Source organism: Clarias gariepinus, chromosome 21 (genome assembly GCF_024256425.1).
Source record: "Clarias gariepinus isolate MV-2021 ecotype Netherlands chromosome 21, CGAR_prim_01v2, whole genome shotgun sequence".
In the NCBI taxonomy this organism is placed as follows: Eukaryota; Metazoa; Chordata; class Actinopteri; order Siluriformes; family Clariidae; genus Clarias; species Clarias gariepinus.
The window spans coordinates 10,736,021-10,763,411 of NC_071120.1; the positions used below are offsets into that span (position 1 = coordinate 10,736,021).

General features: G+C 40.1%; 2 protein-coding genes across 2 annotated transcripts in view; one reads left to right on the forward strand and one right to left on the reverse strand.

The window, feature by feature from the left end:
* sart3 (spliceosome associated factor 3, U4/U6 recycling protein) overlaps window positions 1-17,737 on the reverse strand; it is a 30,817-nt gene extending 13,080 nt beyond the window's left edge. Inside the window, exons 1-7 of the mRNA XM_053481043.1 lie at window positions 17,469-17,737; window positions 12,312-12,438; window positions 10,874-10,981; window positions 10,130-10,314; window positions 9,873-9,978; window positions 5,053-5,177; window positions 4,785-4,940 (exon numbers count right to left, since the gene is read on the reverse strand). Coding sequence (XP_053337018.1) covers window positions 4,785-4,940; window positions 5,053-5,177; window positions 9,873-9,978; window positions 10,130-10,314; window positions 10,874-10,981; window positions 12,312-12,438; window positions 17,469-17,669 — 1,008 coding nt within the window. The 5' untranslated portion in view covers window positions 17,670-17,737. The remainder of the gene's footprint in view (window positions 1-4,784; window positions 4,941-5,052; window positions 5,178-9,872; window positions 9,979-10,129; window positions 10,315-10,873; window positions 10,982-12,311; window positions 12,439-17,468) is intronic.
* A 5,071-nt stretch (window positions 17,738-22,808) lies between these two features.
* Window positions 22,809-24,741, forward strand: iscu (iron-sulfur cluster assembly enzyme). The gene is made up of 5 exons (XM_053481176.1): window positions 22,809-22,935; window positions 23,371-23,484; window positions 23,583-23,693; window positions 23,779-23,857; window positions 24,019-24,741. Exons 1-5 carry the CDS (start codon window positions 22,834-22,836, stop codon window positions 24,105-24,107), a joined length of 495 nt encoding a protein of 164 aa, XP_053337151.1. The 5' UTR covers window positions 22,809-22,833; the 3' UTR covers window positions 24,108-24,741.
* Window positions 24,742-27,391: the final 2,650 nt, after the last annotated feature.

A 27,391-nucleotide genomic window follows, 5' to 3' on the forward strand; every position in this document is an offset into this window, starting at 1 on the left:
TAAATTTTTTTTGTCCCAACTCCCATTCGTTAAAAAATGGCAGCCATCTTAATTTTTGGCCTCGACGCGCTTCGAAACGTGCCACGCCCCTTTTTGAAATCCTCTTTTTCTAGAAAACTCACTTGCTGTATGTCATATGGAGATGAAACTGGGTATATTTATGTAATTTTTTATGTAGATTCAGATTCTGCAATCTGCTATCTCTCGTGGTTATGGAGATATTTCTGAAAAACCATTTTTTGGGGGTACCCCTTTTCGACCCCCCAGAACCCAAGGTCTGCATGTATATATGTCACTCAAAAAAATAGGGGTTACTTCACATCACCTTATCTTGAAAATAAATAAAAACCAGAGTTGTGTTATGCCTTGTTTTATAGAAATCTTTAAAAATGAATTGTCCAGGTTTTGCAACATTTTATGATTTGACATACAGAAATGTACTGCAATATCTGTAGAATACTTAATGCATACTCATAAAATCTGCTCCTTTCAAAGTAAAAGTAACCTTAAATTCTTCTGTAATGCATATCTAGTCAAAGACTGTTTCTCTTGGAGTTCTTTTAAATAAACAGCTTGGGCCTTGGCTGTATAGTGATGAGCTGTGCAGGAGTCACATTTTACACAAAGTCTCATAATAAAATCAGACACAAAGACATGTCAGAAATTTTGCCATGGCTTTCATGATTCCACTGCTTGAACTGAACAGTGTCATCTGGGTCCAAATCAGCATTTTCAAATATACCATCAAGATTAGGGCTGGGCCATATTATACCTTTCACGGTAATACCAGTACAATGTTAGGCAATAATAAGAAAATGAAATATCGCGATTAAATAGGGGTAAAACGCGCATGCGCAGTACCTATGTTTTCATACATTTTTATGGGGGAAAAAGCATGGCGGCGGCGGAGAATGAGAAGGGCGAAAGCGGATCGTTGATGAACCAGAATTGGTTTGTAAAAATAGTGCAACTTCAGTAGTGTGGAACTGGTTTGGTTTTCGCCCGTCAGATACCCAACAAAGCACAATTTTTTGTAGAACATAACAAGCAAGCGGGTCGTCGTGGCATTTACAGAATGTCTGGGTTAAAAAAGAGGGATCTCATTAATTTCAACGCATCTGTAGCTTGAAGAAACAGCGTTTATTTTTATTTTTTTTTTTATAAAAAATTAAATTAAAATAATTGAGGACATTTCTGTACCTAATTGAGGTGTACCTTTTGGGGGTCTCAGATCTGATTATTTTGGTACCAGTTTGGGGTCACCAGGTCATATGACCTAGAAGCTATAGAAGAAATAGCTCTTTTTAAAATAGAAAATAAAATAAAAATGAATGAAGACATATCTTGGGATAAAATCAGGTGTACCTTGTGTGGGGCTCTAATGAGATTATATTGGTACTAGTTTGGGGTCACCAGGTGACATGACCAAAGCTATTGAAGAAATAGTGATTTATTTAATAAAAATATATAATATTTGCAAATTAATTCACAATACTCAATTAATATTATCTATTAATCAGATGAACCAGAAATGGTTTGTAAAAATGGTGCAACTTCAGTAGTGTGGAACTGGTTTGGTTTTCGCCCGTCAGATACCCAACAAAGCACAATTTTTTGTAGAACATAACATGCAAGCGGGTCGTCGTGGCGAAGGGAGGAAACACCACAAACCTTTTTTATAATTTAAAGCAGAAGCACTTGTTTGAGTACAACAAAGCTGTTAAAGTATGTGAAAAACTTCCATGAGCCGTAGCATAATTTATCCATGTTTTTCGTTTGCTTGTTTTGTTTTTACTCAAGAGTTTTGAGTTTTATTATTTGACCTATTTATTTACCACACTGCAGTTTTATGTTGCAAAGCAACTCTTTTTAAGTTTTGTGTATATTATACATGGTTATGCTCAGGATATGTCAGCCCATTTCCACTGGAAATGCCTTTTGGTTAAATTGTCAGCAAGGAATTTGCATTTGCACTGTTAAAATTTTATATAGCTTTAATGCACATACAAACAGCTGCTAGTTAATAGAAAATAAGTTGATGGGGTTTTTTTTGCACTAATAAAGTTTTGGAATTGTAAAGTATTTTGTCTCGTGTCTATCATATCATCAATTATACCGTTATCGCAATATATATTAAATATTTTTGGCCATATTGCCCTTCCCTAATTAAGATAATCAGATAGTTTTGATTGGGGGCCACTGCTTACGCCTGTGCAAAATATAGTCACGAGAATCCAAAGAACAGACAAGTTTTGCCATTAAGTCTTTGTAATCAGATTGTGATTAAGACAACAAACTACATTGGAAAGATTCAGTAAAAGAATTGACATAAATGAAACACACTCAATTAGTACGAAGAAAAAGATGATGCAATCAAGTTCCTTGAGTGCAAGGTCACTCATGGAGTTGGTTGGAGATGATTCAACTTTCTGATCAGTATGAACCTGAATAGTTCAGTTACAGGATACTGTTTGACAGTGATACATGTATCTTACATGGACCACCATAAAATAACACATTTACTGGTAGATAAGGCCTATTGTGTAGATCCATGTACATTCTCTGTATATAAAATGTGTATCAAATCGTAAAACATTTGCAAAACCTGGACAATTCATTTTTGATGATTTCTTTAAAACAGGGCATAACACACCTCTGGTTTTTATTTATTTTCAAGATAAGGTGATGTGAAGTAACCCCTATTTTTTTGAGTAACATATATACATGCAGACCTTGGGTTCTGGGGGGTCGAAAAGGGGTACCCCCAAAAAATGTTTTTTCAGAAATATCTTAATAACCACAGGAGATAGCCAAATTCTGATTACGGAATCTGAATCTACATAAAAAATTACATAAATATACCCAGTTTCATCTCCATATGACATACAGCAAGTGAGTTATCTAGGAAAAGAGGATTTCAAAAAGGGGCGTGGCATGTCTTAAAGCACTTTGAGGCCAAAAATTAAGATGGCTGCCATTTTTTAACGAGTGGGAGTTGGGACAAAAAAATTGGGGGTTTTTATTTTCATGGCAATATCAACAATTGGTGAAAAAATCAGCAAAATCTGAGAGGTATGGTGAGAGGTAATGGTGGAAAATTTCTCTTCCACTGGTTCATTTGAGATGGAATCACCCATATACACATACACACTCACCTAAAGGATTATTAGGAACACCATACTAATACAATGTTTGACCCCCTTTTGCCTTCAGAACTGCCTTAAATCTACGTGGCATTGATTCAAAAAGGTGCTGAAAGCATTCTTTAAAAATGTTGGCCCATATTGATAGGATAGCATCTTGCAGTTGATGGAGATTTGTGGGATGCACATCCAGGGCACAAAGCTCCCGTTCCACCACATCCCAAAGATGCTCTATTGGGTTGAGATCTGGTGACTGTGGGGGCCATTTTAGTACAGTGAACTCATTGTCATGTTCAAGAAACCAATTTGAAATGATTCAAGCTTTGTGACATGGTGCATTATCCTGCTGGAAGTAGCCATCAGAGGATGGGTACATGGTGGTCATAAAGGGATGGACATGGTCAGAAACAATGCTCAGGTAGCCCGTGCCTAAAGTGTGCCAAGAAAACATCCCCCACACCATTACACCACCACCATCAGCCTGCACAGTGGTAACAAGGCATGATGGATCCATGTTCTCATTCTGTTTACGCCAAATTCTGACTCTACCATTTGAATGTCTCAACAGAAATCGAGACTCATCAGACCAGGCAACATTTTTCCAGTCTTCAACTGTCCAATTTCAGTGAGTTCGTGCAAATTGTAGCTTATTTTTCCTATTTGTAGTGGAGATGAGTGGTACCCGTGGGGTCTTCTGCTGTTGTAGCCCATCCGGCTCAAGGTTGTGCGTGTTGTGGCTTCACAAAGGATTTGCTGCATACCTCGGTTGTAACGAGTGGTTATTTCAGTCAAAGTTGCTCTTCTATCAGCTTGAATCAGTCGGTCCATTCTCCTCTGACCTCTAACATCAACAAGGCATTTCCGCCCACAGGACTGCCGCATACTGGATGTTTTTCCCTTTTCACACCATTCTTTGTAATTGCTCAAAATTGCTTAAATCACCTTTCTTTCCCATTCTGACATTCAGTTTGGAGTTCAGGAGATCGTCTTGACCAGGACCACACCCCTAAATGCATTGAAGCAACTACCATGTGATTGGTTGATTAGATAATTGCATTAATGAGAAATTGAACAGGTGTTCCTAATAATCCTTAAGGTGAGTGTATGACGTTCAGGTCAGACAAGGACTTTGTGAAATTTCTCAAGGAAAGGGGGGTGTAAAACCGACATAAAATCAGACTAGCCGCAGTAAACAATTTAAATGGCGCAAACGTTTTAAAAAAGGCTGAACGTCCATAAATGATGCTCCCGGCCGACGTGGTTCAGGACTGATTGCAGTCTATCAAAATGTGAAAATTTAACAGATAACTTGTCACCAGCTTGCAGAAAAGACGTGTCTGTCTGTAGGAACTGTACAGACAATCATTCACCAACACCACTTGAACAGTACAGGAACTCATCTGGGAGTTATTGCCACATACCCTGTACAGTCTAGACTATTGTTTGTTTTTTTTTAGCTAAAGGAGTTCCTGGGAAGCCAGCGATTCAGATGTGATTCAGGCAGTCCAATCATGGCTCTGGCGTAATGAGAAAACCTTCTACAGTAAATTGTGAACGTTAATTTTTACTCCCATAACTGTCCTGTGCAATCAATAGTGTGTGTGTGTGTCTGTGTATTAACTCTACGGTTCCAAAACTCACCAGATAGGTAGTGTATTTGGCCCAAAGATCTGGAACTAAGCAGTTTTCCCCCAGCGCCCTTTCGAATATGATCTGAACTCGAGCAGGGTCTCCATCCTTTATCTCAAACTCAATGTAGCTCTGATACTCCGCCAGCTTTGGAGGCTCGGACACCAGCTGCAGCACAGGGGGAAGCACAGAGCCACGTGAACTTAAACATTTTGCTGTGTTTTCTTTTTTAGTGTGTGCTTTTTTAAATTTTTTTTTAGAAAAGTGACGTGCGTTATACCAGGGCTTCCTCATAAGGCCTGCGACTCTCCAGCTGCTGCAAAGCTCGCTTGTAGTGCTGCGTGACCGTCTCCGGCACACCCTCGTCTGTCCAATCAGAGTACTCAGTGTACGTACTCTCCATATCTGCAGATCAAAAAGTGCTTATTAACATACAAAAAAAAGAAAAAGTGAGCAGTTTCTCTTCAATAGACATGTTTACGTTAATCACACTGAATTATCCTCACTAATCACCATTAGCGTGTATGTGTTCCAACCCACACTGATCTAGTGACGTACATCTCTATTCCTATCCCACTTCATAATCCGTTGACTATTTTACAGCTCATATAAAACAGAAACTGAACCTAGAGCAGCACTGCTTCAGTTTAGTCAAAGGTGAGTCCTATGGAACAAGCGAACACGATTTTCTTCTCTCATCAAACTAAAAGTTCTTTTTATACATGACAAGTCGCATTTTTGTGTAAGGGAGCATTATAATGCTGGGAGAGTACCACACTGGAATCTACCCGTCAGCCAAGAACAGGAACCTGAGGCACCCATGCGCACAAGTTCATCATAACTGGACAGTTAAAGATTGTTAAAGTCTGTACTTATAACAGCCTGAGATTCTTGTTACTGGCTAAAAAAAGTTTTTATTTAAAATACTGTAGACTTCCTGTCAACTCAGACACTACTCAGTCTTGCCATTCACTTCTAGTTTCTCTCATTAAGATGTTCCAGTATGCAGACTCTCTGCCTCAGATTGTTTTTAATTTTTCCCCCACCACTCTGTAAATTCTAAAGACAACAACAACAACAACAACAACAAACACTGTAGAAGATGAACACACAAGCTCTTTTGGAACCAATAACCAGGCCAGAGATCACACCCTCACAATCTGTACCTGCACGATTTTATGCATTACGTCACTGCCACCTAATAAGCAGGTGTGACTTTAAAAAAATAAAAAATGTAAAAAAAGCACAGCTTGTGTTTAAATAAACACACAAACACTTCTTCTGCCTTATGCATGCAATTCATGTTCTCATTTCAAGGTCATAGAAAACAAAGCAGCACCAAACTAATTTACTGCAGCCGCATTAAAATGGATTTCCTAGAAAAAGAGCATAACAGCCAGGAAAACACGTGCCAAGCAGCTCATGGCTGTAATATGTGATTTGGCTTTGTCCAGGACGACAAGAAGCCGTTCTGGCCTTCTCCTTTTTTTATCATCAACACACACACACACACACACACACACACACACACACAGACCATCTGGCTAGGCGCAGGTGGAGTGGGTGGCCAGCTCCTGGCTGCTTATAAAACATGCGCAGGTTTGCATGGAAAAGCTGAAACCACAAGCTTACAATGCAGTGTGTTTTCACACTAAAATAAACCGCTTGGCCAAAAAGAAAAAAAAAAAGCTGCACACGAAGATCTCATTCAGTCATCTTTAGCTCTGATTAAAAGCACACAATGTGGTGTCCAGCTCATCTGTAAAAATTATTCCACATGCTCCCAGAAACATTCCTGGAAAACCCATGTGCCATGAGGAAAGGAAAACTCCACAGATGTGATAACCAGGTCATTCAGTACATTCAGCTCGTAATCTGACTTCATTGTATTGCCAAATAACGTTACTGAGTCTAGACCTGAGCAACTGAAGTAACCCCAGATCACAACACTGCCACCCGGTGCTTGTACAGTGGCCATTATGCATGATTAGTGCATCACTTTATGTGCTTCCCTTCTTACCCTGACAGACACGTTCCTCTGGAACAGGGTCATCATGATCTTTTTCCATTGCTCCGAAATCCAATCTTTATGTTCCCTAGCAAAATCAAACCGTTTTTCTGATGGAACCTACTAACAAGTACAGGGTGTCGCAAAAAATTTACATAATTTCGTAGTCTAACAACATTCTAACCCAATTACAGTGCGTGCGGAACGTATTCACAGCGCATCACTTTTTTTACATTTTGTTATGTCACAGCCTTATTCTAAAATAGATTAAATGTATTTTTTTCCTCAGAATTCTACACACAACACCCCGTAATGACAACATGAAAAAGGTTTTAAATTTTGCAAATTTATTACAAATAAAAAAATTGAGAAAGTCCATGTACATAAGTATTCACAGCCTTTGCCATGAACTTTAAAATTGAGCTCAGGCGCATCCTAATCATCTTTGAGATGTTTCTGTAGCTTAATTGGAGTTCACCTGTGGTAAATTCAGTTGATGGGACATGATTTGGAAAGGCACACACCTGTCTATATAAGGTCAGGAGATGACCAAGAATCCGATGGTCAGGGTTCAGAGGTCCTCTGTGGAGAGAGGAGAACCTTCCAGAAGGACAACCATCTCCAGAGAGTCTCATCAGACCTGAGAATTTTGTTTCTCATGGTCTGAGAGTTCAAACTCCAGGCATCTGCCTTGTGCCTTTTACTAAGGAGTGGCTTCCAACTGGCCACTCTACCATATAGGCCTGATTGGTGGATTTCTGCAGAGATGGTTGTCTTTCTGGATGGTTCTCCTCTCTCCACAGAGGACCTCTGGAGCTCTAACAGAGTGACCATCAGGTTCTTAGTCACCACCCATACTCAGTAACCTTCCCCAGATTTGTGCCTTGAGACAATCCTGTCTCAGAGGTTTACAAACAATCCTTTCAACTTCATGCTTGGTTTGTGCTCTGACATGAACTGTCAACTGTGGGACCTTATATGGACAGGTGTACGCCTTTCCAAATCATGTCTAATCAACTGAATTTACCACAGGTGGACTCCAATTAAGCTCAAGAAACATCTCAAGGATGATCAGGGGAAACTCAATTTTGAGCTTCATGGCAAAGGCTGTGAATACCTATGTACCTGTACTTTCTCCAAAAAAAAAAAAAAATTTTTACTGGGTTCAGCAACCTGAAGAGCGCGTGGCTCTTTCATCCCTCTGCTGCGGCTCGGGAAAATAAATAATGAGTATTCAATTTAAATTTGGTTCGTTAATTGTTTAAATGTAATTCTAAATATAAGATTATTGTGAAAAGTTTTTTTGGGTTTTTTTTTTTGGTCCCTCAAAATACAGTGGGGAAAAAAGGATTTTAGTATTTAATTGTGCACCAACTGTGTGTGTGTGACGCAGTGGGTTACTGATGGTACCCTTTGTTACTTTGGTCCCAACTCTCTGCTGGTCCTTCACTAGATCCCCCCGTGTGGTTCTAGGATTTTTGCTCACAGTTCTTGTGATCATTTTGACCCCACCAGGTGAGATCTTGCGTGGAGCCCCAAATCGAGGGAGATCATCAGTTGTCTTGTATGGCTTACATTTTCTAATAATCACTCCCACAGTTGATTTCTTTATACCAAGCTGCTTACCTATTGCACATTCAGTCTTTCCAGCCTGGTGCAGGTCTACAATTTTGTTTCTGGTGCCCTTTGACAGCTCTTTGGTTTTGGCCATAGTGGAGTTTGGAGTGTGACTGGTTGAGATTGTGGACAGGTGTCTTTTATACTGATAACTGAGTTGAAACAAATGCCATTAATACAGGTAATGAGTGGAGGACAGAGGAGCCTCTTTAAGAAGTTGTTACAGGTCTGTCTGAGGTATATCTATGATGAAAATTACTGGCCTCTCTCATCTTTTTAAGTTGGAGAACTTGCACAATTGGTGACTGACTAAATACTTCTTTGCCCCACTGTATGCGTCCAGCGGCACGTGATTTATTAAGCTTCTCGAGCCCGAATTTCATTCAGGTCGACAGCTGACTGCTCAAGATAAAAGGATGATGTTGCAGAGAAGCAGACATCTTCAGATTATTGAAGTTTGGCTTTTTATTTCATAAATATGAGGAGGACCCAAATGGACATGGACTATTTTATTTGAAAGTAACCTTTAACCAAGCATCTTTTTTTACGGAGTTCAAAATGTTTTTTATTGCCTGCAGAAGATTGTTTTTTTACCTCTGTAGCAGTTCACTGATTTTATAAAGGCAATACACTATGGTTCCTTTACACATAGCATAAAGATAAAAACGATATATGCAATGTTATCTTCATTTTAGATGTCAGAAGGGTTTCGTGGCTCCCAGTGTTTTCTTCTCTGTGGGAAACGGCTCCAAATGGCTCTATGCGTGTTTAAGGTTTGCCGACCCCTGACCTAGGACATGCAGTTACTCAGATATTCATATTCCCAATTGTCAAATTTTTTGAGGCACCCTGTAGATTTCTTATAGACACACAGCTGTTTAGTCCTAATCCGTGTGTGTGTGTGTGTGTGTGTGTGTGTGTGTGTGTGTGTGTGTGTGTGTGTGTGGAAATGCTCTTACTTCCACTATTAGACATGGTTCTTACTGTTGTTTTTTGTTTCCCATGCAACTTCACCAAAAGTTGAGTGATCTCCATCTTATGATGTTTTCTGACCGCATTTCTTCCACCAAGTCAACGCGGTTGTTCCAGGTTTTGATCATGTGTTATAGGGTTTCTAACACTTAGTTGTTTTCTTTGGCAGTGCATATTACAGAATAAATTCTACTGTGGGTTTGTTTTTTCTCCCCAGGTATCACTTGTGTTGTGTCCAGACCCCAGTTCAGCCTTGGACTGATTTAGATGGTTAAACTGGGAAGCTGGTGCATTATATTTATCAGGTGAGTAACTATAGCTATATTTGGGTGTCTAGCCTGTTCCATGATTTGATTATTCTCTCAGACAGAAGCAGATAACCTTACACTAAATATGTGAAAGACCGAGACATACAGGTAAATAGGGACGTTTGTGTGTAAGATGACGCAGGCAATGAAAAGAATTAGGAAGTGAACTAATCCGCCCGTATGTAGGATCTTTACCCATTAGAGGGATGGCAAGCTGGCGTCTGAAGAGCGTGTGGATTCTTTCGAGCTGCACATTCAGCTGCTCCTGTTGCTCAGGATTTGAGATACTGCCAGGAGGAGGCTGTAACAGATAGCAGAGCTTGTTAATGTTTAATCCCTTTTGGCAGAGAAAGGCATTTGAATAATCAGCTGTTTTCCCACCCAATTGTTAACAAGAAACAAAAACTTTCAAGCTATTTCCTCCACTACGAAAACGAGCAAATTTTGAAGACCTGTAGGGTCGAAAGAATGGCGATCTCAAACTCCCGGAAGGCCTCCCATAGCGCGGCTCCTTTGGTCATGTGTAAACCCACGGCGGTCAGGGCCCTCTCGAAAATGCCACGCACCCGATCGATGCCTCCTGCGGCCCCCATGCCACCGATAGAGTACTGCGCGTACTCCAACCAGATATCAGGACCTGTGTGTGAGAAACTGAGTAAAAAAAAACAGGCCTATAGAAATACTCTGAACCGAACGAAGAGCCGCACCACTTTCAGAAGAAATGCCTTTAAAACGTATCTAATATTCTGTTTTTATTTTCTTTGTCTGCTGTCTAGGAAACAGCAGCTTCTCCTTGGAAATAGACTGCACTTTTAACCACAGGCAAGCCTTCCAGGTTTTTTTTCCCCGCTTTAAAAAACCTACCAATAACATCTGCTGTTCTACAGGCAACATTGATTTATGGATATTTTTTAGGACGGCGTTTCTCTTGCCATTACCGCAGACGGCTTTTTCCAGATTAGAAACTCGAAAATATAGAGCAAAGTTCATGATCATAAATCCACAGACAATGGATTAAATATGCAATGTGACAGCTGTTTTCTTTGACTGCCAGGTGGGGGGTTAAGAGAGAGCACAAGAATGTAAAAACTGAAAGAGCTTTCCAAAACGCTGCCAACAAGCGAGCCAGCCAGATTACTGTTCATTCAGATGTTTTGTTAAAAAAAATAAAAAATTCAAAAAAAGCCCACGCTTACAGATGTAGTCTTTTGCAGCTTTCTCAAAGAGTTCGTAGATCTTCTCACGCTCGGCCTCGTCGCCTTCCATCAGCCCAATCTCGTCCTTCAGCCAGTCCAGCCAGATCTCTGCGTAAGCCAATGAGAACACAGCATCAGCCAAGGAACGCACAATGTATTTTCTAAAACATACATAAACACATTATATATTTGTTGACATTACTGTGTGCTGCTACACGACACATGGTTCAGTTATATTATGATTTAATTCTGAGTTTTATCTGTAGCTGTTTTTTTTCTTTATTCCAGTGACTCCTGCACAACGTTACCTGCGCATAATGAGCTCGATTCAACCAGCGAAGTTCAAGAGTAATTATTTCATGAGTGAGTGACTCAGAGTAACACGAGCGCATTAAGGGAATGCAGCCCGAGCAACAATAACTTAAGACTGCACTGAGCATTAACATAGCAGATGGACAGGAACAAAAACTGCTACCACCCACAGAGACACAAAAAAGTGCAGCAGACATTCATTCATTTGTACGTGTTACATAGAAACCTCAAGTCTTTTACCATTCATGGCAATTCACTGAAAAATTGTTCTCATATCAAGAACAGTTTGTCCTTGTAAAAAAAATAATTAAAAAAACAATCATTTTAGTAACAAAGGACCTGTCGTGACACAGGATTTCGGAGGCAGCTGCATCAATAAAATGAAAAAGAGAGAGAGAGAGAGACACACCACACTTTAAACAAATGAACAGTTACATAACTTAAGCATCTTACAAAATTTAGATTTAATTATGTTATAATCTGGATTAGAATAAGATGAGAGAACAAGGCATTTCACGAACAAGCGATATTTAAAATACACAATATATAAGAGCAAATCACCTTCAAGGTGAATCGAAAACTCATTCACACACTTGGAGTAAATACAATGGTACAGTGAAACCTCGGATTGCGAGTAACGTGGTTTGTGAGTGTTCCGCAAGACAAGCAAAGTTTTTTTTTTATATTAATTTTGACTTGGAAAACAAACAAGTCTTGGTTTACAAATATCCTGTATCACGAATGCGCTGCTTGTTTTGACACCGAGCGTCACGTGATCACAACTGAGCCAACGTTTTTTACTCCCTCTTCCACTGCGGAATTGTGGCTAATCATCTTCCCTGCTGGGTCTTAGTGCGCGTCTCTCACTGGTAAAATCAACATCAGTGCACGCGTGTACTGTTTACTATAAGACTGTGACCATGTGTGTGCGCATAAAACATATTTTATTTTGTGTCTGTATGCGTGTGTACAGCGTATGCGTGTGTGTGTGTGTGTGTGTGTGTGTGTGTGTGTACAGCGCGCGCCTGTTCTGGAACGAATTGTGCTCGTAATCAAAGGTTCCACTGTACTTTAAAAAAAAATTTAAAAAGGTAAAAAAAAATAAAAAAAAACATTTCTCTCAGACCTTCAGTAAGAGGGAAGAGTTCGCTCATCTTCTGCCTGGCCTTGCGCAGTCTGTACAGCTTCCCTTCCTGCCTCAGCAGCTTGATCAGGTCCACGTGGCAATTATAATCAAACGCATTGATCGACAGCTGCAAGGTCACAACAAAGAGGGCAGAAATTAGGGGAAAACAGTGTAACCAAACACATTGATGTTTGACTGCTGTCATACAGCAGGAATGCTAGAGAAAATGCTTCTGTAAACTTTAGTAAATACACTTTTAGTTTTTTGAGGTTTTTTTATAATTCAAACTAGAAAGGCCATAATATTCATAATTAATCAGACTCTTTTACGATTTAAAAAGAAATTTAATTACATAATTACGTAAATATTCCAGGAACACTGGCCGAGAACATGAAAATACCCACAGATATTAACCGGCGCTCAGGATCTGACGCCACCTGCTGTGCCATCGAGCCACTTGAGAAATAGCTCATTTGGAAAGTGGCATAGTAACAAGCTTCAACCTGAATTTAATTATTTACTAATTACTGGTGCGGTTAGCAGGCTTCATTTATAAACATTTATATACATTTATAAACACAGAAGTGAAGAATCACAGTAATAGTTACGCTGCATTTAAGGTCTCATGCATATCTACGTCTTTAAGAAGTTAAAACGGTTCTCAGAGATCCACAAAAGTTTGATAATGCTTCACCTGAAATACATATAAATAAAGCATTTTATTTTAGGCAAAATAGAAAAATCCACCACCAGATATAGAAGAAAGAGCTCGCTGGGACAGCCTGTACAGTTAGACAGCCAGTCAACATCAAAAACAAATATACTCAGTTTAGTGTTTCCCACAGGTGTGTGAAATACACATGCGGTGGTAGCCAACAGAGCGGCGTTACCTGCCAGCACAAACGTGCTCTACTACATACAGTTTATTTGAGGTCTCTAATAATTTCACATTTTAGAGATCTAACCGACTAACCCTTCCCCCATCTAACCGTATTTACAGAGTTAAGAGAAGTAAAAAGTATATAAAGATTACAATATTTGTTAGACCAAGCAGGCCTTAAAATCCTGAGCCTTTTAGGCATTGGCATTACTTTGGACATTGTTTTGATAAGTATATAGGAGTCAGGATTGGGCAACAAAGTTATCCCTAAACATTTTTTAGCACAACCTAGGCAATATGATGAACTAAATTTGAATTCATTTTAATCAGCTATACACACATGACTGAACAAAAAAAATAAATAGCACAGATAAGATCACTCATTCTTGTAGTTGTTTTAGGTTGTTTGTGTGTCCAAATAATAATAATAATAATAAGGGAATTTTGAGAGTATTACATTTTTGCGATGTCAGTCCCACATTCTGGTATAAGTAAAATTTATGCTTTTTAAAGTAAGAATAACTTTTGCCTTTACATGACATATCAGAAAAAGCAAATCCACAGTGTGATGTCTGAAACCTCCTCCGTCTACACAAAGGTTAATTTTTTTTTTTTTATCAATCATTGACCAGTGCTGCGTAGCAGAGCACAAGTAAATGTTTTAATCAATTAAACGATGAAAGACATGTGCTGCTCAGAATGGGAGCCAAGCCTAATCAATTCAGATCTGAATCCGTGAGCAGCTGTCAAAATGTCCATGATACTCCTGTGCTGCAGTTGAAAAGAAGTCTTAAATTGCAATTTTCTCCATTTCTACCCTTTCTTTCATTTTATAACTTTACTTGTGGTTGATAAACATACAAAAGAGAAACATGTTTCAGTTCAGAATATCCTAAATATATGAATTATATATTATAAGGATTTTCTAAGCCACCCCACATATCCCGTCTTTCTTCTAAAAACGTAACACGTGTACAGACGTGTGTGTATACAGCTACAGTGCACCCCTCTGTGTGTATACAGCTACAGTGCACCCCTCTGATTCACTCTCAGGTCAGAGAGACAGAACCTAGAGCTGAGAAAGCCTTAGAGGTCTGACTCAGTGTACCGGTAACATAAAACTGCACATGATGTGACTTTCTCTAAGTTAAGTTAAGCCTTTATTTGTCACATATACATTACAGCACAGTGAAATTCATTCTTCGCATATCCCAGCGTAACTGGGGTCAGAGCGCAGGGTCAACCATTATACAGCGCCCCTGGAGCAGATAGGGTTAAGGGCCTTTTTCAAGGGTCCAACAGTGGCAACCTGGTGAAGCTGGGGATTGAACCGCCGATCTTCCGGTCGGTAACTCAGTGCCTTAGCCCTCTGAGCCACCACTGTCTGATTGGTTGGGAGGGGCTGACTATATTCTGCTACATCACTCCCTTGTACTAATATGTTATTGTGTCAGTAACAGCAGCTTATTCATAGAGATTTGAGATTCAAAAAATAAAGTTTTTTAAAAAAGATTCAGAAAAACATTGTGTGTTTATACAGGTTTATTTAACATTTACAGTCAGTAGGTTTTACGCTTTGGTGGCAGGAGTGACTGAGGGGACTTTGGGTTTTCTTTATAAATCTCATCATCTCCATATGGCGATCGTGCTGCATTTAAATTCTTACAAGCAAAAACAAGGACACACTTTGCTGGTATAATCCTGCAAAGCCAGAATCTAGTAACACAGCAGAGATACGAAGGAGATTTCAACTAGTGTTGATGTAGATACATCACTGCTAAATTTGTTGACTTTTTATGGGCCTTTTGTGGTTTTAACTTTTAAAAGAGCCCATAAAGAAATCTAGTGACTTTTTAAGCAGATGTTAATGACTGTCAAATGGCTCTCCAGCTCAGCCCTTATAACCAAACCAGGACAGCAGACTCACTTCTCTCACTGTCAGTGTGTAATGCTTGATTTTCACAGGTCACCACTGTTTGTTTCAAGATGCACAAATTCCTTCTTATTTTTTTTCCCCAAAAAAACTGTTCTCGAAGATAAATTGCTTCTTTCATGGTAATCAAGTAAGATAAGTCATGTTTTTAAAGATTAGGCTTCTAATGGGTTAATATTTAGCTGGGTTTGATATTTAAATAGACCATAGTTGTTTCTTTATTCCTTACATGCAAAATATGCTGCCCATAACAAAAAAAAATAATCAATGGAATAATCTGTGTCCTTAGCAAACATGTCAACTGAATAAAACAATTGTCACTGAGAGGTGCAAAGATTGATATGTGATCCAAAAGACTTGTTTGTGTTTGGATATGCCTCCAATTAGTCATTTTATTTGCAGCTTATCCATATCATATGGGTGGGGCTTCATAAACATGGGCGGAGCTTCATAAACATGTGCAGGAGCTATTGACATGTCAAGCCCACCTAAATTAACAGAGGCTTAGACTAAACCAGACATGATACTGAGCCCACATCTCATTCCCACTCATCTTCCTGAAGCTCCACCCCTGGGACATACGATGGCCCATCAAGAGTCTATAAAAAGGCTGACACTTTGCAAAACATCCATTCTAAACCATAATGGGTTTCCTCAGCCAATTATGGGTGCTTTCATTCCACACTACAGGTCCAAGCACAGATTCTGGGTTTTACACTTGAGTTTGGTTTGCATAAAACAGGTGGTCTCTGGTAGAGCTCGAATCCATTATGTAAGCCAACCGTACCTGAACACGAATGTAGAACACTGTTTAGAATGACCCGTTTAAGATATCATAAATCCCACTACAATTCTGCATTCTCAATGTCTTTGAGCCACATCGGCCCGGTTTGGTGGCCATCGTATAAACTCTCTTGGAGGAGTATATTAAAATCCATCTGGTGCGTTTTGGCAAACACCACAAAATAACTGACTTCCTGTTGAGTTGAGCCCATGACATGAAAAGCCCATGAAAGTTGTTCGGCTCAATGAGCTCTAAATGTGTAGCAAGTTCCGTGTGCATGCCTATGTGCAAAAGTGGATGAACTACGCGACTCTCAGGCATTAGGATTAATGACAGCAGATTCCTGCCAATAATTCCAACCTGCCTGCCAATTTTCATGAGGTTTTGAGCATGTTCAGACCCCCAAAATGGTAGTGGGAGAGGGGGCGGGGGTCAATCCTTAGGAAAGGAATAACATATGTGAACGATGGCCATTGGGGGAGCAACCAGGCATGGAACAAATCAGAAATTATTTTTTCGCAAATCCCAGCTTTGTTAGTGGGCTGCCATTATACGGCACCCGTGGAGAAAGGGAGGGTTAAGGGCTTGATCAAGAGCCCAACAGGGGCAACATAGAGGAGCAGGGGCTCGAACTGCTGACCTTCTGATCAGCCTAAACATACTGAGCGACCACTGCCCCTATATATTTGTTTTCGCCTTCGCTCACTTTCTAAACACCCTATTGATATAATGTGGGTGGGGCTTCATACAAGAGGGTGGGAGCTACTCACACGTCAAACCCACCTGATTAGACCGTACAGTACTTTTCTAAACATGTAGAAGTTTAACCAAAATGCCTACTTGTAAATAAATGACGAGCTAAGATCCTCCATCCTCCTTCATCTGTTCGCCTGCGTCTGTAGTCTGATTAGGGTGACTTTAACCCGTGACGTCATCCCGCGCAACACTGATTTCCACAGCACGCAAACCAAATATAAATAAATAAATTAACACGGAACCGACACTCGTAACGATCTCATCGCACAGGCTGTCGCGGGTTAACGTGCCGCCGCTGTCTCACCGCGCGTGGAGTCCCGACACACCTGTCTGCGTGAACACACTGATTAAAGCCGCTGTTTGTTTTCCGCACGCGCACGGAATGGCGCGCAGTTTAACTCCACGCGCCTGTAAGCTCAGGAAGCCGTTCCCTCGTCTCCACATCAAAAACCCGGGTGTTTAACTTTACCTTCACCACTTGACAGGAGGTTAATACACGTTTCCACGCGAACATGTTGTCTACCGCGTGCGTTGTAAACGACAAAACACTAAAGTTAAGACGCGGAGAGTGGGCTGGAGGTGATGCTAACCAGCTAGCTAAAGCCTTCTATAAACCTAATGCACGGTAACCGAAAATATATCCATCGTTGCAAATAACACTGTTTACACCAACAGAATGTGACAAGCAATGATACTTTTTCACTATTTGTTCAACTGCGTACCACGGCTAACTAGCATTGCTAGCATCGCCATTCATTCTCACAGGTGAAGCCTAGCTTAGCCTAGCCTAGCCTGTTAGCTCACCTGCTCCTCCAAGCGCTGGATTTCTGCTTCATTTTCTCGCTCGTCCTCCGAAGTGTCGTCGTCATCTTCGTCTTCGGAATTCTCGACACCCATCGCTTCTTCCTCTCCCGACTCCATCTCCCTCTCCATCTCCTCGGCTTCCTCCTCTTCCTCCTTGATATCGGCTAACAGCGTCTCCGCTTCGTTCCCAGTCGCCGCCATGTTTGCGAGGATCTGCCTGGTAACAGGATGCGCGTGCCCGAGCTACAGCCTGATCCAATGAGCTTCGTGTAAAAAAAAAAAAAAAAAAAAAAAACCCGCACAGAACTGCGTTTGTTTTCCTTCTGATCCTCCGGTGTTATAACCCGTTGAGTTTATAAACAGGAAAATAGTGTATGGCGTTAATTTATTAATAGCATCATCCTGCCTAATAAAGTATAAACACCGATGTGATAAACTCAACTCGGTGAAATGAACAGCGCTGGGAGTCGAACGCACGCGGAGTCGACTCTCCGAGTTCGGAGTCGATTCTTTACTGCGAAACTGATTCACTTCACTCAGAGCGAAAGAAAGTTATTACAGTTCAGTGTACTGTACATTCGTTATTAGGTATGGGAATCAGCAGTCAAACTAAGCAAATAGTTTACTCCTACCGCACGGGATGAAAATTTGTAAATAGTTTATGTGCCACTTGTAGGATTATAAAGAAACTGAAACGTTTTACAGCATCAAATATCTCCAAAGTCTCGGAACTCAATTTGACAGTGAGCGCGCAGGTTGAGTGGCTCCGAGCACGTGCGTGCGTGTGGCTTCTAATGCACGCGATTTTCTACTTATTATCGCTTACAGTGTTTTGACACTAGTGGTGTAAATGTGTGTAAAGAGTGGGTGTTGCGACTAACCCACAGAGTTTGGAGGAAAAGCCAGATTGGAGGATTTTATTGCATGCAATTTTTTTTGATAGGGTCGTAAAATGTGTTTCCGTTGCACCAATTGGAAGGTTCTGAGCTCAGTACAGAATTGGTTATGTCTGAGGCTGATCAGCTGATCACCGGTCAATGCCAATCAAACTGAAAACCAGTTAATTCTGGTCACTGGCCGATCTATTGTTTCATCTCTATTATAAATCTAAAAATTGTTTTTAAAAAATCGACTTCGGAGTCAGGGTAAATCGAATGGAAAAGGATCCATTCGATAATAACTGATTAAAACTTTCTTCACCTGTGTTAGTTATGATGCTGGAATTGTTTGTTTACAGTGTGTATATACTGTATATGCCCAGCTGCACCCAGCCTGTGGAATGCTCTCCCAAACTATCTGATGATGCCACAGACTGTTGAAGCTTTTAAATCTGGTTTTAAAACGTATCTTTTTATTAAAGCTTTTGCGTCAAAATAAATTGTAACAGTTTAAGATTTTTTCATATATGCAAGTGCATTATAAATAAAATGTTTTTAAAATGTATTATTATATGACACTACCATTTACTCTGCTTAGTGACAGAAAAATCTATTTGTGATTAAGCCAAGAATTAGCTAAAAGTTAACCAATTCAATCAACGGATAGATTTTTAATACAAAAAATCAGATTTTCTATCAAATGGATAATCTGTTTAGTCTTTTAATAATACTTTTTTCTCTTAAATGCAAGATGTTTATAATGATAGATGTAATAATTAGATAATTTTTTTCATGGCAACAAGACATTGATTCATCTTCTATACCATTTATCCTGTACAGATTTGTGGGGGCATGGAGTTTATATCATAATTCAATGCAGAGCACACACATTCACACACTACAGGCAATTTAGGTAAATTCGGTTAGCCAAATCTGCATGTCTTCAGACTGTGGGACGAATTGGACCACCCAGAGAAAACCCACCAAGCACAGAGTGAACATGAAAACTAATACCTGCACACAGACCCTGAGTTGGGAATCGAACCCTAGCACGTGCAAGGCCACAGTGCTAACCATTGCACCACCATACCACTGTTGCACCTCCCTGTTCAGGATAAGTGGTATAGAGAATAAAGGATTAGTTATTATTTTTTATTTTAATTTGGTTTGCCTAATAATAACAAAATATTTGTTTCATAACTTTTTTTTTCTTATAATAATGAGATGTTTATCTCATATGTTCATTTCATAATGAATGATGAGATGTGTCCGTGTTTAGTTATAACTAAAAATATTCAAGATTCATTCAAGATTCAAAGAACTTTTTTAATCGCAGAGGGAAATGCTCTTGGTTATACAGTTGCTTACACCCTAAAAAATGCTGGGTTAAAAACAACCCAAACTGGGTTGTTTTTAACCCAGCTGCTGGGTAACTATTGGACTAACTAAATGCTGGGTTAATTTAACCCAGCAAAATGGGTTATTTTTTTAACCCAGCAAAATGGGTTAAATATTCAACCCAAATGCTGGGTCATATTTAACTATAATGCTGGGTTAATTCTACCACATAAATTGGTTAAATGTTCCACCCATATATTGGTTCATTTTAACTGGAATGTTGAGTTAATTTTACCTCACAAATAGGTTATTATTTTCATGTTTTACAGTGAATCTGTAAAAAAAAAAAAAACTACCCACGTCTATTAAACAGTTAAATTACCTTGATATACTGGTTTATTACAACAACAAAAAAACTTAAAAGTTTTGCAAACCATACATATATGCAATAAACAACATCCTATTAAATGCTTATAGAAAAAACATTTATTTTTCAAAAGCACAAGAACAGATAATCAACAGCGACATCATTACTATACTATTACTCACAAGGGCAGAATGGAGTAAAAACACAAATAGGCTGAGGCAGCTTCTACAGAGCATGATCTCTTTGTGACATTAGATATCTTTTCTGTAGAACAAAACTATCCAGCCCTGGTCCCGTTTTAACATACAAACACTGTCTATGACTTTTCAAGTAGGCCTTGCTATTTCATAGCAACATTACAAAAAGCCCTATACAGGAGCACACTACTTTAAATAGTTAATGTCAAAAATATCAAATGCCTTGAAGCACACATCAACCGCCCCGAGTAGTGTGTATTGCTCCAGAGCCTGTCCCACCAGAATGACGAATGCCTGAGAGCAGCGCTGGTCATCATCTCCCGCGTCAGGATGTACAGTGGGGGGACGGCCTTGACACTTCAGCCTGCTGGAGGTATTCCACCATGTTGGTGCCAACCTTAGAAAGAAATTAAAGAAAGTTAAAAATTTGTTGAATAACAAAGATTAAACTGAATAAGACAATCAATTTAATGTGTAATAGGATTTATACTAAATAAAAATGACAAAGCTAGTGTATAGATAACATGAAACAAAAACATGGAGACAGCTACTACCAAAAATAAAATAAGCAAAATAAGCATTGGCTTTAAAGCTCATATATATATATATATATATATATATATATATATATATTTTTTTTTTTTTTTTTTTTTTGTCAGACTACTTGATCTTGTGGTCTGTGTTGATTTTAAGCTAATTACCGAGAAGATACATTGTCATAGCTGGTGTCATACTGGCACATTACAATCACCCAAATATTAATACTTCCATCTAGTAGTTATCTGTACAGCTGACTGATAGTTCATTTAGTCTGAGTCACAAGCAACTTTGGTTAAAGAGGGCGACCTGGTTAGCTTACATGCAGCAGTCATATTTGCATACTACTTGCCAAAGGTGTAAAGGTGTAAAATATTGTTATAATTCGGGAGAAACGCGGCGACTTTTGACCGCGGAGTAAATTACTAACTAGTGAAAAACGGGAGGGTTAGCAGGTGTGTATATTTGTGAGAGGGTCAGTGTTTTGTAACACTGTCTCAGTGAGATTAATAAAGTTCTAATGTTAACTAAATGCTAGCTTCATGCTAATACTACAGTTAACAGTTTCGTCACCCTGCAAACATTCTACAGAGAAAGATAAAAAGCTCAGACATCTTATCCGTTTCCTTCACACACACACATGTGGGGTTCTGTGGCTAACTATAGCAGCTATTGTCAGCTAAATTATCTTACCTCAGACCAGCCTGAAAGTTTAAGTGTAACCTTAACACGGTAACAGTAATAAATCTCACATATAGTAATATTTTTTCAGTCATATGTGACTTAGGTGAGTGAACATGTGTATACAGACCTTGTATTTAACGTCATTTTCCCTTAAATAAACCGTCATCAGCGGTGTGGGAGCTCAAGAGAGACACAAAGCTCTGACTGACAGCCGCTGAATCCACCGGTGAACTTTGGGGGAGGAGCCAATCAAACTTCAACCCAGCAGCTGGGTTACACAAAAACTACCCAACTCTCTGTAAATAACCCAGAAAAATGACCCAACAGAGGCAACCCAGCGCTTGGGTAGAAAAAACAACCCAGTGTTTTTTAGAGTGTAGTTTAATTGGGGTCAGGGGTAGCTGAGTGGTTAAGGCATTGGACTACGGCATTACTAGTGGTTAAGGTATTGGACTTCTGAAGATTCCAGGTTCAAACCCCACAACCACCAAGTTGCCACTGTTGGGCCCTTGAGCAAGGCACTTAACCCTCAACTGCTCAGATGTGTAATGAGAAAAAAGTGTAAGTCGCTCTGGATAAGAGCGTCTGCCAAATGCCTAAATGTAATTCACCGGGAAGCAAGGAAAGTTAGATTAGGAAAAAATATATATTAGATATATTAGACAGGAAAATAAAATTAAAGAAATAGAAATGTAAAAAGTAAAGGAAAAAAACAATAAATAAAAGTAAAATTGAATAGAATAGAGTTAGCTCTGGCATATATATGATGAGTTAATGATAAGCTTGTGTCCGTGTTTAATTAACTAAAAAAAAATTTTATGAGATGTTTGTTGTTTTTTTCTGTATATCGTGATGATTGTCTCATTACAAGATGTTTATCTGTGTAAACAGATGCTTTTTTAGGAGCTGAATCTGACATTTCACTCACTCACTCATCCTCTGTACCACTTTATACAGGGCTACTGGGGCCTGGAGCCTGGAGCCTGGAGTACAGGGTGCACACACACACACACACTCATACCCCGGTAACCGGAGGAAACCCACCATGCACAGTGAGAACATACAAACTCCATACTGCATACAGTCGTGAGGCAAGAATCGAACCCAGGCCCTGGAGGTGCAAGGCCACCACTACACCACCGATCTGATGTTTCATTTTAGGAGAATGTTCATGCAGCTGATCCTGAAGTATCGACTCATTCGATTCTTAAAACATATCGACTCGGACTCGGAGTCGCCTCTTTAAAAAAATAAATAAAATAAATAAAAACTCGCCGCAGCGCCATCTGCTGTCTGCTACGGGGATCGTTTGTTTATCGGCGAAGCCTACGCACGCGCTTCTTCGTTGTGACGTCAGTGCGAACATGGCGCTCGCTTCGGTCAGGAGTTGCTTCGCGTCCTTCGCGTTTCTCAGCAGACGTGTGGCGTCGCCGCAGATTCAAGCGGTTTGCTGCTACGACAAGAAAGTGAGTGATTTTTTTCCACAGCGTTTTAACTCTCACTGGCTTTCTGTAAACCTGAGCAAACTTTTATGCACGAGCGGCAAGGCTGAGGTGAAGTGTCAGAGTTAGCTTCAGTTAGCATGAACAGACAGTTAGCTAACGGGCGAAACGCAGCTGCTGTAAAATATATGCGTGTGATTTATTTAAAAATATAAATATTTTTTATCTTCTTAACCTTTTTCTAGATAATTAATCTCGAACTGATTTCCAAAACATCCTCTGTAACACTGTAAAGCGTGGTGTAATAATACAATAACTAGATCTAGTGCACTTCACCACCAGCATGGAGGCTTTTGGGACTCCGCCCTAAACTGTCGGCCGCCTGGCTCCCCCTCCTGTTAGTTGTGTTAATTATTTAATAAGTTATAAAACCTGCTGTTCCTTGGTGACATTTCGCAGGTGGTGGATCACTACGAGAACCCAAGAAACGTCGGAACGTTGGATAAGACTGCCAAGAATGTGGGGACCGGTTTAGTGGGAGCACCTGCCTGCGGCGATGTCATGAGACTGCAGGTGACCTGTCCCTCTGGCTGCTGGTCTTGTCTGTCTGTGTGTGAGCATGTGACCAGGAGTGTTTTGTGATTCTTTTTTTAAAAAAATCTTTTAAACAGATCAAGGTTGACGAGAAAGGAAAGATAGTGGACGCCAGGTTCAAAACGTTCGGCTGCGGATCAGCCATCGCTTCGAGTTCCCTGGCCACGGAATGGGTCAAAGGCAAATCTGTATGTCCTGTTATAAGTATGGATGACGAAAAAGGCAGTTAAATGTTTTATGTTTACCTGCACTTTGTGGTCTATTTTCCTCTAGATTGATGAAGCCCTCGACATCAAGAACACTGATATCGCCAAGGAGCTGTGTCTCCCACCGGTGAAGCTTCACTGCTCTAGTAAGATTTAGCAAAGTCTCGGTCAACACACAGTGTTAAACACGACTGTTTATCCATAATTGATTAGTCTTGTCATTGTTTACTACTTAATATCATCGTAAATGGAGTGTTGGTGTAAACGACCCTGAGTTTTGATGGTGGTGTTCATTTTTCTTTCCAAGTGCTCGCAGAGGACGCCATCAAGGCCGCTCTGGCCGACTACAAACTCAAACAGAAAGACGAGGAGAAAGTGGCCGAGGCCAGAAATTAAACCATACTCTTTTAATCTTTCTCAAAGCAGGCTTGATGTCTTCACGTAATTTACACACACACTGTGCTGCCTGGAAAAAAACATGCTTGTGGCATGACATCATCATCCTGATCTACTGCTGAATATGTAGACGCTCTGCTAAGAGTTTTCAAATAAGGTTACGTGTGCCTTATGATATCTGTGAGCTGACGAGAGGAGGCTTTTTAAATTAATAATTATGTTATTAGTATTTCAGAGCTGTGTGAAAGGGTGGGTGGGTTTCTCGTAATGTCTTTCTGAATCACGCACAAAGATGAAAGCCTTTGGTCTGGTCATGTTTTTTTTTTTTTTTTTTATGCAGACAGACAAAGATTAATCCATGGAGCAATCAAGTATCCAGGGAGTCATTAAAAAACTAGAAATATAAACAATTTGACTCCCACAGATTCCGAATATATTGTATTTTTTTTTATATCTCTAATACAAGGAATCAGGCTGGAAGTGACTTGTTAAAAATGTATATTTGTTTATATTAAATGTCCTGTAAAAATGGCAGTTATCGATATGCAATTATACACGCACAAACTAATCCAAACAATCCAATGACATGTTGTACTGTTTAAGCTTAATAAAGTTGTAAATAATTGACAGGAAACCTATAATATTCAGGACTTTTCATTCTACTATTCTTTTATGATTCTCCACAAATAATGAACTTTAGCCATTCTATGTGGCCCTTATTAATTTTAGATCCTCACGATTTCCTTTTACGAGCAGCTGTATAATGAGACAATCAATGTTATTCACTTTACCTCTCAGTGCTGTTAATGTCACGGCTGATCGGAGTAAGTATCAATAACAAAACTTGAAGGTAATGGGTTTTTAATTGATAAGGCAAATAATCAGTATATGCATTACCCAATATTAATAGATCAACAAATAAATAGATTTTACCACAAGTAATATGAACGTGTGTTGGCAAAATTCAGAATGCGGCTGAAGCAAATTTTTATATTTCCGGCAAAGAAACAAGACTAAAGAGCAGTAAATTATCAACAGTAAGAAGCTTCCTGTGAATTAGTCTTTGATGTAACAAGTGTTTTTTATTAATGATAAACAAATTAATTGACCTTAAATTATATATTATTATGCCCGGTGTCCTGTAGTTTTCCCTTGTGACACTGGGCAGCTCTGGTCTCTTGAGACAAGGCCTCTGGGAGTGTGCTGTGCTGTTGTTGGCAGCGGGTCCTTTGGGTCCTGTGGATTGTGGGGTGGGGCCTCTGTGGATCAAACTTGTTTATCCGGCACATGTACAGGCACTCAATCTGGGGAGCTTGGATCTTGGCAGGAAGACAGCCTCCATAATATCCTACCCATATAGTCCAGTAGAAGTGTTCTTCTGTCCCTACTGCAAAGTCTTGCCTTTAAACATAAATAATCCAAGTTTGATTAGCCTAAAAGAAAAGACACCTAGAACATGAGTTCTCAATGTTTTCTTCCTTTCAAAATCCCAATGATTCTTTACATAGTAGTGTGGTGTGCATCAATAGCCAAGAACTTTAAGAGTTCCTTTGACTACTTACTGAGGGCTGAATAGGAGCAACTCTCTGGTTTCTCCACAGAAGGCTCCTCAGTACCAGAAGTACAGTAAGAAAAAGTAATCCTGTCAACACGCACAGAACAGAGAGTAATGACACAAGTGCTGGGTCACTTGACTGGGTCAAAGTTCGAGAAGTGGCCTCAGCCTGCACTCCTGCCTCATTGGTGGAGTATGTAGAAGCTGTAGTGCTCAATAATTCATTCTGGATGTTGATTGTGGTGTTCATACAGCCAGGACCCTCACCTTGTGTCGGGCTATGAGGTGTTTGGGTTGTCTGAGGGACAAGGTAAGTGGAGTTTAGTAACAGACACTGTTCATAGCTTAACCCCTCCAAAGAGGATTGGTTTGACCCCTGATGAGACCTAGATGCTCTGTGGTTGACTGCTGAGGGGGGCTTATTATTCAGGTTCCTCAGAGAGCTCCTACAGAAGGTTCTCACAGTCCCAATTACATCAGAAGTAGCGTTTCTCGATTCTTTTGAAGAACTCTCCAGCATCACCTTGGAAACATTCTCTGACAGTGATCTCTCACTAGTCTTCAGGATTCTCGGACAGATAGCCACAACAGAAAGTGTCAGGAGCAGCTTGTGTGCCAGGTGTAATGGCGCTGCACATACCAGATCTGTTGCCATGCGTAACCTGTCCATCAGCAGCCACCGATACAAGTACATGATGTCACATTCACAAACCCAAAGGTTATTAGCCAGCTCCACTGAGCGGAGACGTGGTAAACCATCAAAAGCATGCTCAGGCACTGAGCGCAAACAATTACTGTTGATCTTTAGGACCTGAAGGTTGACCAAAACAGCAAGCGAAGGTAAATCCAAAGTGGAAATGCAGTTGGCAGACACATCCAGGTGTGTCAAAGAACCTGGAAGGTGTGATGGCAGACTTGACAACTGGTTCCCCTTCAGTGACAGCATCCTTAGCCGTGCCAGGCTCAGCAGTGCCCCAGGTTGGATGGCCCGGATGCGGTTGTCTTCAAGGTCCAACCGTGTCAGATTTCCAAGGTTCCTTAGATCCCCTGCTGTGATAAGTGTAATACGGTTCTCCTGGAGCTGTAGACTTTCCAGGCTCGGCGGAAGACGACGAGGAAAATGATCCAACCGGTTGTAGCCAAGGCTCAACTCCTGCAGGCTGGAATACCGCCACAGAACGTTGTCCACATTGCACAAGTGGTTTCGTGCCACAGACAAAGCTGACGTAGTGAGGGGGACAGACCGAGGGAAGACATGGAGGCCCAGGGACTCACACAGGATCAAAACACCAGGGCGAGGACAGCAGCACCCTGGAGGGCATGAGAATAGAAGTGGGAGGGAGGCATGAGGATACCCGAACAAGAGCAAAAGAACAAAGGGGAGGCAAAAGAGCATGGCTCACTGGTAGAAAAGAAGAAAAAACAGAAGATAAAATAGCAAGTGTTAATTGCATCTGTAAACAGTATATAATTGGTTAAATCAATTACTTGTTGAATTTTATGAAGAAGAGATATTGATTGAAAAAAGTTTAGAAACTGCAGGACTTAAACTAAACTTGAGCATCTTGCCAATTCCCTATTAAATACAGATGCTCAACACAGCCATGACAAGTGTGACAAGTTTACAACTCACCACTCACTCACCATCCTCATGCTCCCCGGGTTCCTGTTTCTGAAACAGGCTTAGACACAATGTCCGCTAACAGAAACATTCATCTCTCAGTCATCA

Excerpts from the sequence above, each read along its gene's own strand:
- iscu (XM_053481176.1), top strand. The coding sequence starts at position 22,834 with ATGGCGCTCGCTTCGGTCAGGAGTTGCTTCGCGTCCTTCGCGTTTCTC. Across the intron at positions 22,936-23,370 it reads TTTGCTGCTACGACAAGAAA|GTGGTGGATCACTACGAGAA; the intron begins GTGAGTGATTTT and ends GACATTTCGCAG. Across the intron at positions 23,858-24,018 it reads GGTGAAGCTTCACTGCTCTA|TGCTCGCAGAGGACGCCATC; the intron begins GTAAGATTTAGC and ends TTTCTTTCCAAG.